General features: G+C 42.2%; 1 protein-coding gene across 1 annotated transcript in view; it reads left to right on the forward strand.

Annotated features, from left to right (window-relative positions):
* Positions 1 to 937: 937 nt before the first annotated feature.
* The window catches only part of AXDND1 (axonemal dynein light chain domain containing 1), a 46,757-nt gene continuing 34,105 nt past the window's right edge, over positions 938 to 13,589 (forward strand). Inside the window, exons 1-8 of the mRNA XM_045838731.1 lie at positions 938 to 1,048; positions 1,382 to 1,515; positions 2,879 to 3,051; positions 3,500 to 3,603; positions 7,814 to 7,934; positions 8,535 to 8,620; positions 10,492 to 10,548; positions 11,726 to 11,828. Of these exons, the coding sequence (XP_045694687.1) occupies positions 1,443 to 1,515; positions 2,879 to 3,051; positions 3,500 to 3,603; positions 7,814 to 7,934; positions 8,535 to 8,620; positions 10,492 to 10,548; positions 11,726 to 11,828 (717 nt within the window). The 5' untranslated portion in view covers positions 938 to 1,048; positions 1,382 to 1,442. The remainder of the gene's footprint in view (positions 1,049 to 1,381; positions 1,516 to 2,878; positions 3,052 to 3,499; positions 3,604 to 7,813; positions 7,935 to 8,534; positions 8,621 to 10,491; positions 10,549 to 11,725; positions 11,829 to 13,589) is intronic.

The raw sequence follows: 13,589 nt of genomic DNA on the forward strand, positions 1-13,589 counted from the left end.
TATTTCCAACATTTTGCTTATATTTCTCATTGCTATTATTCTGGAAACCAGAAACCAGAGGTTTACGCCTATCAGCGTAGAAGCCGCTGGGATTACACCAGCATTATTTGGCATTACGGCCCGTCTCATACAAAATGATCCGAGGTGGCGTTATGGGGCAGGGTCTCAAATCCAAAGTGCAAATGCGTTATCGCATTCTTTTTGAGAACAGATTTTTAAGCAAGAACACCCAAGGATTTTACTTAGGTTGGCTCTGCCTAAAGTGCAATATCCTCCTCTGTCTCCAGCCATTAAAAAAAATAAATAAACCCCAACCAAGGAATGGCTTCCACGTGTTCGGGAAGGCGGTGCTGTGTCCAAAGACGACTTGATCGAGACGCGTCAAAGGACAAGGCAACATCCACAATAAAGCCTCAACCGATGGCAACTGAAGAGTGTTTAATTACCCCATTTGCCCGAGAATTTGGCTTTTAGAAAGATACGCAAAACAGGGAAAACGAGTGAGAGAAACTCTCATGGGGCGCTTGCTCAAGTCCCCCAGCGCCTTCCTTCGTGAGCCCCACGGGTCGTCCCGAGGGAGTGGGAGGGGCACATGGGCCGCCGGCAGCGCGTGCGCACTGTCGCCAGCCTGCGGGCGGAAGCCCCGAGCTCGAGACACTTTCAGGCTCCGTGAGGACAGCCCGTTTAAACATTTTTATTCTCTATTACTACTGAACCTTTAAAACGCACCGAGACCCCGAGAGACTGTTGGGGTTTTTCTCAGTCATCTCCCTTTCCTGCAGGCACCGCCGAAGGCAGTCCCCATTGAGAGCAGCTAAGGCTCAGGGTCCTGGGTTGCCATGACGACACTTAAGCGTTCCAAGAAAATGAGAGGCACAAGAAGTCTGGCGGGAAACATAACCTGCAGTACGGGTTGCAAGTGTCCATTTCTCATCACTTCTTAGGCACAAACGGTGCGACCGGTGCCTATCCCGAGTCTGTGCAGCTGGCGTGCCAGGGCGCTACGTGTGGGGGAGGCCGGAGACTGAGCCGACCGGTGCTGGCGTCGGTGGGTGGCCCAGGGTGCCTTTCGTGGGCTGGGTGCAGACCCTGACACACCCACAGGCTTCTTAGTCAGGTCAGATGACTCCTGGGAACGCAGAAATCTCCCCGAAGAAGGAAAACCCATGCAGGATGAATTGTCCACTCCGATATTTAACCATAAGCTCCTAATACGTCTCTCTCCCTCTCTCCCTCTCCCTCCCTCTCCCTCCCTCTCCCTCCCTCTCCCTCCCTCTCCCTCCCTCTCCCTCTCTCCCTCTCTCCCTCTCCCACCCCTCCCTCTCTCCCTCTCCCTCTCTCTCTCTCCAACCTGCCCAACGTGTTGCTGATTTGTTTCTAGGTTAATTTTCCGGAAGGCTATTTCAAATTACTAAAGAGAGTGATTGGAGGCATTGTTTATTATGGCTTACCCGAAAACACCCTCCACGTCGTTCGAGGGCAAAAAGTTAGTCTCTGCATCCAAGGAAGAGACAGGTAAAGTTCTTCGAGGGTCTGCGGACATAAATAATCATGGCTATAGAGAGAAACCATGATCCATCCACCGTTTTCCTTAATCTGAGATTTAGGAAACGTTAATTAGCTTCGTTTTCCCAATACACTCGTAATAAGCCGGGGTTTTGTTTGTTTGTTTGTTTGTTTTTTACAGTATTTTTGAGTCAGATCCCTGTTTCACCACGCCACCTATGGACTACTGTGTGATTTTTTTCAAAGGCTGATGATGTTCTATTGTTTAAATGCACCCTATTTTACATGCCAATAGTTGTTTGAAATTACTTTTTTGGTACCTAGTAAGGAATCAGTTTGTATAAGGTTTCCATGATTATTTTAAATGATAGTAATACCTTATTTAAGATTTTCATTCATACGCAGATAAATGTAGATCCGTACTTAGGAAAGAATCAGCTAGACTCAACCCTACCCCCATCATATTCAAGTTTCCTCCAACTCACCAATATCTTGTTTTTAGGAGAGACTGTGCTAGAAAGTCCCACTTAAATCTTTTTTTTTTTCCTATTTTCTATTTCCTCTGATACTCTGATTCCACACCAAATTTTCAAGAAATAGACATTTGGTAATGTGAACTTGAGAGGTTTTGATGGTGATCAAAGCGTATACCTCCTTATGGGTATTGACATAAGCTATACTCAGGGCGGAGCAGAGATTAGCAGAGTTCTTTAGGAGCGACCACCCCATTCTCGGTGACTGACTTCATGGGAGACCTTTTCCTGTATTGCCCGGCCTTTACATCTTCTCTGACCTCGTCAAGCCGCGTAGAACATTCTATGTACTATTCTTACTCGACGGATTTCCTCAGATTGTTCCACTCTTCATTTCCAACAACCCCAATTCGACTTTTACTTTTAAGCCCAAAGCAGATCCCTTTCACTCTCTGAGTGCCCCAATTTAATGCAATTATTCTCGCTGTTGAACTTCTATAGAAAAAAATATTAAATTGACGGTTTTGAGAACAGGAGGTTTCTTTTGTCATGTCACATGACAGGGAAAATAGGCATTCCCATCATCTTAAGGCTATCGCAGGAACTGAGCAAGTGAACTGAATTTATTTTTCAACTTTCAATTTGGAATAATGGGAGTTCATTTTTGTACATGAGTGTGTGAACCTGTGTCTGATGGAAGTGTAAGTAGGGCGGGCAGTATGAGTGACAGTGGTCGGTATTTTAAATATTCTTAATATTCTTGGCCACCAGAAGCGTATAAATGTTAGAAACATTTAAAACGTATGTTAGAAACACATAAATGGGATCGATGAGGCAGCCTGGGAATCTCCAGCTACCTCCAAAAAACCACATTACTTTCTTTCCCATTACTTTCTTAGGACTTCCTGAGCTAAAGGAGAAAAAAAATATGGTGGATTGTTCAAAGCCCCTTCCTACGTCCCTTCAGAATGAGTTCATCCCGGAAGAAGTTCTCCTTTCTCTGACCTACACAGCCAGCGCCGGTCCTTGTCCTGAAAACTTACTGCCTCCGAAGAAACTTAAGACCCCAAAGGTGTGCATATACAGTGCTTAGGAATACTCCTCTTTTTGGTATCCAGTTCAGTAAATATTTATTGAGCATATGTTATATATTCCAGATTGTCTTAAAAAGTGTTTTTAAATTAATTTCCTGTATTGAAAATTAAATTCTTCTGCATGGATGTTTCCAAGGAAATACTTGAGTATTTTCATTAACTTGTTTTTATGTGATTTACCTAAATGATCACTACTACTCTTAGTCTTGATATTTTCCTTTCATGTGCAATAGTTCTAGTTTTAACCTTTTTCAATGTTATGGAATAAGAATTTTGCTCTCTCTTTTTTTCTGTAGAATAGACAAATGCCCTTAATGTAACTAAATACTCAAAATGACTAAGATTTTATTTGACTAGTGTGCCCTCTGCTGTGTGCTATTCAATTTTTTTTTTTTTCTTTCCTGTTTTCTGTTTGCTGTTCACCAGGGCACCCTTCCACGTCCGGTTGATCACGTCTGGCATCACCCCATTCGAAGGAATAAATTCAAATATCTGATTGACCACCCCGTTTCACTAACGGGCGCTGGAAGGTAAAGAAGGAAGACAGCAGGGGCGGATTCAGATGGTCACTTTCTCCTTTCGGATGATTTCCTTGGGAGGGGCACAGTGGACAAAATCGGAATCACAAGTTTTAAAGCGCGCAGGCGCAGTATCTTTGATGGATCACAGTACGGTCTGAGGAGGGGCCAGCTTATCAGTAGGATGACAGCAGGTGCTGGCTGTACTTACTTTTAGTTTGTTCCCGCTTTCTTTTTTGCATGCCTTTCTGTACTTGTCCCCTTACTAGCCTGTTCCTTTGTACCCTAGTAAAAGGGACAAGATCAAAGGGACAGGCAGAATGCCTCTAGTGCCTCTTTTATTTGTATGTCTGAGAAATGCTGGGTGAGAAATGCTGGGTGACGTAGCTTCAAGGTGTGGAAAGCCTTGAAAAACAAGTGCTGAGTCTCTGGTTTTCCTCAAAGTCAACCCTCGACCTTTACACTGTTTCAGATCAAATCCGTAAATCCTATGTGTTGTCTTTGGCTCATTCCTAAAAATATTCTAAATGTCAACACCTTCCTGTGGAAATTTGTGACCTTCTCATTTTCTACGTATGGTCCGTTTATCAACTGAGTGCTTCTTACTGAAATACCACTTCATCTGAAAGAAATGTTGGAGTTTACTAGCACTTAGACGGGTTTTGTAGTCCCTCTGGGTTGCGTTTTCTCAGCTATAAGATGATAACAATAGACGTGCTCCATTTCGTGTACCTCCCGGGGATCTAGAACAAACAAATGAAGTAATGAATGGAAGAGCACTTGTAAAACCACACAGGGCTGTTTAAATATACGGTGTTACTACTCAGCTATATCAGTGCTAGAAAAAGTGGCAGGAAACTGGGCCATTGACTTTTGAGTCCTGGGGCCCAAGTGTCATAAAGTATCTAAATTTTATGCCTTTGGATCATGGCCATCGTTATTAATAGAAACAGTAGTTATGAGATATTTAAAGTGCTTTGAAAAAATAATGAGCTCTCGTGGAATGTGGCTGATAACCGACATAAAAGCTTTGATGTCCATCAAATGACTTCTGACTGGGGGTCTGTAAATGCGGAGATCGTACTGTGGCAGGCACGATAATGGCCTCCCCCTGGATGTTCTCACTGTGACCCTTGGACCCTCACATGGCAAAAGGGACTCGCAGATGTGGTTAAGTTTAAGGACCTTGAGAGATGGGAAGATTATCCTGGATTATCAGGATGGGCCCGAACTGAATGCCCGAGTCTGTAGACGTAGAGAAGGAAGGCGTTTGCACTGGTTGGAGGGATGAGACAGAAGAAGGAGCACAGATTCCAAGTGTGAGAAGCATGCAGCCTGCCCTTGCTGGCTCCGAAGACGGAGGAAGCGAGAGAACAAACTAAGAATCACCATTGGCTACTGGAAGCCGGGGGTGGCCCTCAGCTGACAACCATCCGGGAAACAGGGATCTCAGTCCTAGAACCACAAGGAACTGAATTCTCTTAACCACCCAAATGACCACAGAAAGGAATGCTCCTTCAGAGCATCCAGAAAGGGCGTGGCCCTTTTAAGACCTTGATTTTATCCCAGTGTTGCCGGTGTTGAACTATAAACCTGTGGAATTATAAGATAATAAATTGGTGGTGTTTAAGCTGCTAAATTTGTGGTAATTTGTGTTGGCACCAGTAGAAAATCAATACATCTGTGCACAATTCACAGTATTCATAATAAGAGGTAACTTGTGTAGCAACCTTAAATATCCAGAGCAAAGCAGTAAAATACAAAACAACCAGGCAAATAGCCTCTGAGTAATATTTCCACCAACCCTTTTAATGAGAATTTGATGTAGAAAATAAAACACTCGATATTTTCAGCAGGAAATCAAGCATTTACAAAATTGTCGGAAGCGGTAAAGGAGCAGGTGTGAAGCAATGCCCTTGGGAATGACTCCCAGAACAGGACAGGATTGACCCCTCGTGGAGGTCACTGCTTCCAAGGCTGCGTAAGGGTCCGAGAGTGTGCCCCCTGAGAAGGACATTTGTCCAAAGAAGATAAAAATGGCCAAGAAGCACATGAAAAGATGCTCAATGTCATTAGCTGTAAGGATGCAAATCACACCACAGTGAGACACTTGCCACACCCACTAGGAGGGCCATGATACAAAGGCAGACAATAACAAGTGTTTGCGAGCATGTGGACAAACTGGGAGTGCCATACGCTGCTGGTGGACGTGTGAACTGGTGCGGCCTCTCTGGAAAAGGTCTGGCGGTTCCTGAGAGAGTTAAACATAGAGTTGCCCCATGACCCAGGGATTCCACTCCTACGTATATGCCCATCTGCGCAAAAACTTTACCTGGACATTCACGGCAATGTCATGCATATAGCCACAAAGTGGAGACAACTCAACTGTCCATCCATTGCTGATGGGGTGATGAAAATATGCTACAATTAGGTACTAGTGCTAGATAACACAGCGTGAAAAAAAAGAATACTTTATTGCGATATCTGACACATAAAAAGTGTATGTTTAAGGTGTACGACTAGGTGTGCTGAAAAATATATACATTGTGACATCACCACAGTCAAGCTAAATCACTTATCCATCACCTCTGTATTGTTGTCTTGTGTGTGTGTGTGTGTGTGTGTGGTGAGATTACATTTAAGATCTATTCTCAGCCAGTTCCAAGGATACAACACAATTTTGTTCAGTGCCGTCGCCATGCTGAGCATCAGGTCTTGTTCATCTTGCATTACTGCGACTTTGTGCCTTTTGACCACACCCTCGTTTCTCCCCCTTTCCCACTCCCTCTTCTCACACGGGGGGAGCCGGGCACGCAGTATTTGCGTTTCTTTGGCTTACTTCATTTGGTGTATTGTTCTCTAGACTCATCCATATTGTCACAAAGGGCAGGATTTCCTTCTTTTTTAAGGTTGAATCACATTCTGTTGTAAACATCTCTACATTTTCTTTACCCATTCATTCGTTGATGGACATTTGGGTTATTTCCATGTCGTCACTTCCGTGAATCATGCGGCAGTGAGCCTGGGAGTGCAGACAGTTTCTGAGATCCCGGTTTCAGTCCCTCTGCATATACGGTGTATCCAGAAATGGGGTTGCTGGACCATGGAGTGGTTCTCTTTTCTTTGGGTGAACCAACATACCTGTGTTGCATAATGGCAATACCAATTAAAATTGGAAGGGGGGGCAGAGACATCTGAAAATTATATATAGTAAGTGACAGGATTATAGCCTCTACAGGGAGATAAATCTGGCAGAAGTATGTAGAATATACCAGGGAGACCTGAGAATACACATAAAATGTGATCACAACTCAGACTAGTGATTTTGGCATTGGCAAGAAACAAGAAAACCAACCGCTGGAATGACGTGAGGGTGGCTGTGAAGTTAGTGTGTTCGTGACGGGAGGGTATTGAGGGCTAAGGGTGGGAAGGGATCAGCTATGGAGGCTGAGGTTTTGATGAGTAGGGTGGTGCTGCTGATAAAATTCGTGAACTCGGGAGGATGAAAAGTTAGAATGGAGGGCAACCGCAGCTGTGTCTGGAGGTGACAAAGGTAATGAGGAGGGACTTGATGACATTGCCACGGGAGAAGGCGGAGGGAGAGGAGGAGAGAGGGATGGGGACAGAACGGTGCGGGGCATTTCCGTTCAGTAGCCAGGGGGTCACAGAGGAGTCCGAGGAGGAGTAAGGAGTTAAGAGGATGAAAGACCCCCAGGGAGTCCAGCAACACAATGGACAGAGGAGAGTTTTTTTTTTTTTTTAAAAAAGGTGACCAACCCTGGAGAAAATCCAGGGAAGTAGTGGGAGATAAGACCTGATAGCTTAGCAGTGGAAGGTCATAGTCAGCTTTCTGGAGAGTAGTGTCAGAGCAGAGATGGAGATGGAAATCAGATTTGGGGGAAATTTCAAGAAGTTCGATACTTGACAGAAAGTGAGAGAAGATAGATCATCGATCAATCCGTCGATCATGGTAACATGACAACACATGGTCAGGGGAGACTTTTAGAAGCAGGAAGGACCTGAGTTACAGGCCAAGGGGAGCGTTCCCACAGAGGGGGAGATACGCAGAGGTTATGACGGGTGAAATGAGACCCCCGGGGATGTGGGCAAAGATGAAATCAAGGACGTAAGTGGAGGAGATAACCTGGGGAAACCTTACCCACTCTTACCCAGTCGCCAGACAGAAAACTGACTCTGTCAATATACCTTTCTTACTTTTCAGGGATATTTCTTTTCTGTATGACATGAAATACGTCCAGGGAGAGGCCAGGGAGAGCACACTCTGCCCGCCGGGTGCGGGCCGTTCCTTGCAGTCCCATGATGGCGCCATCGTGCCCCATAAGGTAGGTACAGTGTCTGATGAACAATTTCATCTTCCTCTCTTCACTTAAAAAAAAGTTTCCCTCAAAACATAAAGCAATGTTGTACTGTAACAACCACCTGCATTGCTGATCAGTTTTCATACCACTTTTAATTATTTCTAGAAAAGGGTATTTAGTGAGAAAAGATAAAAGGTATCTTATGTTAAGCCATTTTCCAGACTACAGTCCTTCACTTAATCTAGAAAATATAGTATAGGAGCATAGATTTTTTTTTCCCCAAAATCCACAGTTTAAAGTCATAGAATTCTTATTTTGGAGATATTGCTAAGGTGAATTTTAAATTCCTATTGAATTTTAAAGAGTCAATGGACTTCTGAAGAGTATAAGGGACGCCTGTAACTAACACTAAGATCAAGGTTATTATGTCATTCATGTTTTTTATAGAGTATGCTCTGTTGAAAAATTTACTTACTACTTGCCATGTCCCACATTACTAATATTGTTATTTTTTCTAATCAAAATCTCATAATAAATAGCATCCGTTTGGGACAGGAATTAGGATTTGTGCAATTCATTTTTTGAAAACTGACTAATGTTTTCATTCTTGTTATTCTTTTTAAGCCAAAGAAACTAACAGATACTTTGATTCCTGAAGAATTTCATATCGTGTCAAACACAGGAGTCTCAGGTTTGGAGTGTTACGATGAGTGAGTACCATGGTCCGCACTGAGTTTCTGACAAATGGACCGTTTCCTCCTCCTGGACACAGAGGAGCTGAAAACAGTTCACTCACGTTCCTGGGCGATGTCTGCACTGGAAGGAGGAGACATTCGGCCTTCCACCCTAATACCGTTTCAGGAAGAAATCACTTAAAGACATTAATGAAAAAGTCTTGAAAGAATTTGGGGTTTTAGTGATTAAATTCTCTGTAAAAAAAAATAGGTCTTTGCTCACAGCGCTTGGCTGTGCCTCTTGAAGAATGGTTCTGAACAACGACCACGCAGGCAGAGGGAAAGCAGCCCTCTGAGCTGAATCCCCATGTTGCACGGTTCCAGGGCTTAGCTCCACAATGCCGACTATTCTCCTTCGGTTTTCCCGTTTCTAGGACCGAAAATGGGATCTTGTTTTTATTTTTTGAAACGACACTTGACCGTTTCACAGTTTAAAAAACTACGACCGGACCGAGATCTTGCAATGGAGCACCCAGGCGCTGTCCCTCGGTTTGCTTTGCCCGGGGCCCGTGTTGCATGGCACCTCCCTGTGTGGTGGGGTTCGGAACCACGTTTTGTCAGAGAACTAAGTAGAGCCGATTTGGGGGCACCTTCTAATTTTTATGTAATTTCAAAATTGTAAAAAAGTCACAAAAACAGGGAGAGGCACTGCCTGTGCCCTCGATTCCGACTCACTGAGTGCTCCACTTGCTTTAACACACACGCACACACACACACACACACACACACACACACACTTTCACTGTTCAAGAGTAAGTTGGAGACTTTGTGACCCTCCACCACCAAATACTTCCCTTTATTTTTTCTAGCAACCCGTAGTTACAGGTCTTTTCTTAACTCCATCCTTTCTTCTATGTTTGTTAGTTAGCATTTTACCATATAGACCTATGGATTTCTTTTGTGTCCAGTGGGTTATTATTTTTTACTATGATTATTTATTTTGATATTCAAAATTTTTCAGATTTTGCCAAAGCTAGCTCCTGTGAGCTAGCTCTTGTGTTCTTAGGAATGTCTGCATAATGCTCTGAATGTTCCCTTATTTTCTGGCTCAGTAAGATTTTTAGGTTCATCTGGAATGAACTCTGAGCCACTCCTCCAAGGAGTACTGATTCCTTTTAGTGGAGAATGATCCTTAGAAACCAAGATCTGGATGCTAGGTGTGCTCATTGCTCCTGGGATGTCATTGCTTCTAGTCCTTCGTACACACTCGCTTTCGAAACTGAGTCTTTTATATTCCCTGGAGATCTTTTTACTGATCTAAATTCTGGACCTTATTAACCAACTGAGTTCCAGTAGGGGAAAGAACCAAAGGAAATGCTTATGAACTAGAGGAAGAAAAAAGGTGCATAACTGAGAATGGATTTAAGGGATCACCGTGTCTTTCTCATTGAGATACTAGTTCAGGTGTAAACAAGCACCACCAGAGGACAGATGGGGTGGGGGTGGGGCAGAAAACGGCGTTCTAGGTTTATCTTTGCTTCTTATTAATTCTATAACCTGTTTAGTCACTTAACTTTGTTGACTTCAGTGTTCTTAGACAATCCTTCCACTTCTGAAAAGACTGCTTTTAAGTGAATCAAGGCAGTTTTCATATTCTGACATATTAAGGAATGTAATTCAAGGTGCTTTATTTAAAAAAAGTTCTAAACGTGACAAACACCATCCCACCCGTACCTGTACAAGTCTCAGACCACCTAGGTGTGATGCTGTGTGCAAAATGGTGGCCGTTTCTGGTCACCGTCAAGCGTCTCCGCTCCGTGAGGGCTTAGGTTGATCATGCCGTGATCTGCGATCAGCAGGCCGGGTGATGTTCTTCCAGTAACACCTACCCGTCTTATCCGTTGCAGCAAATACACTACCCTCCTCAAAGACAGTGAAAACAGGCTATTGCTGTTCCCGTCCATGTAAGTACAGTTTACTTTTAACAGTGTTTCTTAGAAAGAATAACTATATACATATATATTAAAACAACGGCAGAAACCCAAGACAATAATTGCCCGCGCTTCTGTCATCTAATCAGTATTTTCATTTGCCCAATTTCATAGTCCATTTTTACATATTTATAGTACTTGAGTATTATAAAGTGCTTTTTAAAACAGTTTTGAAATTCTTTTCATTGTTTTTACGTTCTATTTTGTTGTGATAAGAACACAGCATGAGATCCACTCGCAGCAAATTCTGAGGTGTGCACTGCAGCGTTAACTGTAGGTACGGTGTTGTACGGCAGATCTGTAGAACTTCCTTGCGCAACTGAACCTTCACGCCCATTGACTAGCAATTTCCCGTTTCCCTCTCCCGCCAGCCCCTGGAAACCACGACTCCACTCTGTGATTCTGTGGGTCTAATTATTTTAGGTGCCTCATGTATGTGGGATCATGCAGTATTGTCCTTCTGTAACTGGCTTGTTTCACAGCATGATGTCCTGCAGGTTCATCCATGTGGTTGCATGTGGCAGAATTTCATTCTTTTTAAAGGCAGGATAACATTCCAGTGTCTGTGTGCATCACACTTTCTCCATCCATTCATTCGTCGACGGCCATCTATGCTGTTTCCACCTGTTGTGACCGGTGCTGCAGTGAATGCGGGGGTGGGGGGCAATAATACCTCTGAGACCCTGACTTCACTTCCTTTGGATGAATACTCAGCAGTGGGATTGCTAGGTGATATCTAAAATACTTTTATATTCTATGTTTAACCGTTAGTATTTTTCCATTTTACTACAGTCTCTTTGTTTTTACTTCTTTTTTTTTTTTTTGTTCCCCTGTCTTACATTGTGAAGTAACCAATATTAATAGCTTGGTGTTTATCTCTCCCCATTTTTCTGTTTTTACAATCATACAGAATAGAATTTGGGGGTGAAGGAGCATTATTTTCTTTAATGGAACAGAGGATCATACTATTTGCATTTTTTAACTGTGTTACTGATATCCCACTAGATCAATACTTACAGGTCTAATACTTTAAGATACCGTTAGTATGCCATAGTATATGCATTTTCTTTATACATGTTATATTGTTTTTGAGATTTGAGGATGGCCAGTTGTAACGGTAACTACTACGTCCACCATCTCGATCTTTCAGGAAACCTAATAAAAGAGTGGAGGTGACCCGGCTGAGCGATGTGATGGACACCATGCTAGAGAGGGCTGGCCTGGAAAATCAGGACTACACAGGGCCAACCAAGGTGACCGCACAGATCCGTGTAACCTAGCTCGTGGTTATGAGCATGCGCTCTGGATGGTGGGGTGCGTGGGTTGGAACCCTGGTCCTGCCATTGATTAGCTGGTGACCCTGGGCAAGTCATTTAGCATGTCTGTGCCTCAATTTCCTCATCTGCGAATTAGACATGATGACGATATTTACCTCGTGTGGAGGTATTTACCTCGCTGTGGAGATGAGGTGACTTAATGATGTGAAGGGCTGAGAGCAGTCAGCGCTCAGCACGTGGGAAACAGCATGCAGTTAACTGTCAGGACAGTTGGCCTTTGAGCAACACGGTTGAGCTACGTCGTCCACTTATACATGGATTTTTGCAGTAAATACTGTCAATGTATTTCCTCTTCCTTATGATTTGCTTAATAACATTTTCTCTTCTCTAGCTTACTTTATTGTAAGAATACAGCATATAAAACACAGAACGTACACAATATGTGTTAATCAACTGTTTATGTGATTGGCAAAGCTTCCGGTCAACAGTAGACTGTTAGGAGTCAAGTTTGGAGGGAGTCAAAGATACACATGGATTTCCGACAGTGTGGACGCTGGGACTCCTAGCCCCTGCACTGTCCAGGGTCAACAGTTTTATTATTACTGTATTCCACTGAATATTAGGCACCACAGATTATAAGACCCTTAATATTTTATGTACCAATAAAAACTACCGCCAATTAAGTTGTACTTTCTTACCACTTGTAATTTTTATTTTGTGCTTAATGAAAAGGCTCTTTCAGGCTTACATAGATATAGATTTTTTTAATGAAGGCTTTTTTGTTTTGTAAATTTTTATTTTTATGGATTTTGAAACTATAAGTTCAATATAAGGCACTCGTAGGTAACCTTTACGTTTACATTGTGCCCTATTTGCTTTATCGTTCTCTCTCCTTCTCTGCGTGTCTTTGTAAGCAGATTTCCTTTTTCTGAACCACTGTGGCACAAGCTGGAGACATCATGCTTCTTCACCACCAAACTGTTCAGGGTGTATTCCCCACAGATGAAGACGTTCTCTTACGTATCCATAGTGCAGTTTTCAGAATCAGGAAATTTAACATTGTTAATGGTAGTCCAAGTTCATATTTCAGATTCACCCATTGTCCCTATAATGGCTTTTATAGCCATTTTTGCCTTTCTTTCAGGATCCCAGAATCACACAGTGCTGCTATTTGTCACTTTTCTTTAGACAACTATAATCTGAAATGCTTCTTTATTTTTCTTGACCTTGATCTTTGGGAGAGCACAGGCCGGTTATTCTGGAGAATGTTCCTCAGTTTTGGTTTGTCTGATGTGCAGCCGTGATTAGGTTCAGGTTTTGGGTTTTGGCAGGAATAACATGAAAGTGATATCGTGACCTCAGTGAGTCATATAAAGAGGTGCAATGATTAGACACAAATTTTTAAAAAATAAGATACCATTTCTTATATATTTATATATTTATAATATATGAATATATATTTATATTTATTTATATATTTATATACTTATAATATATTTGTAATATAATATATTATAAATTATAATATAATTTATGAATATATTCTATATATTTATATATTTATAATATATGAATATATAAGCATATACATATTTATATATGTATATATTATATATAAGTAAATATATAAAAACACATGTATTTATATATACTTATATATAAGTATATATTTATAAATACATAAGTATATATATTTATAATAGAAAATACTCATCCAATAAATTAATCAAGGTGCTT

Source organism: Phyllostomus hastatus, unplaced genomic scaffold, assembly GCF_019186645.2.
Source record: "Phyllostomus hastatus isolate PE091 unplaced genomic scaffold, TTU_PhHast_1.1 phas_contig_283, whole genome shotgun sequence".
In the NCBI taxonomy this organism is placed as follows: Eukaryota; Metazoa; Chordata; class Mammalia; order Chiroptera; family Phyllostomidae; genus Phyllostomus; species Phyllostomus hastatus.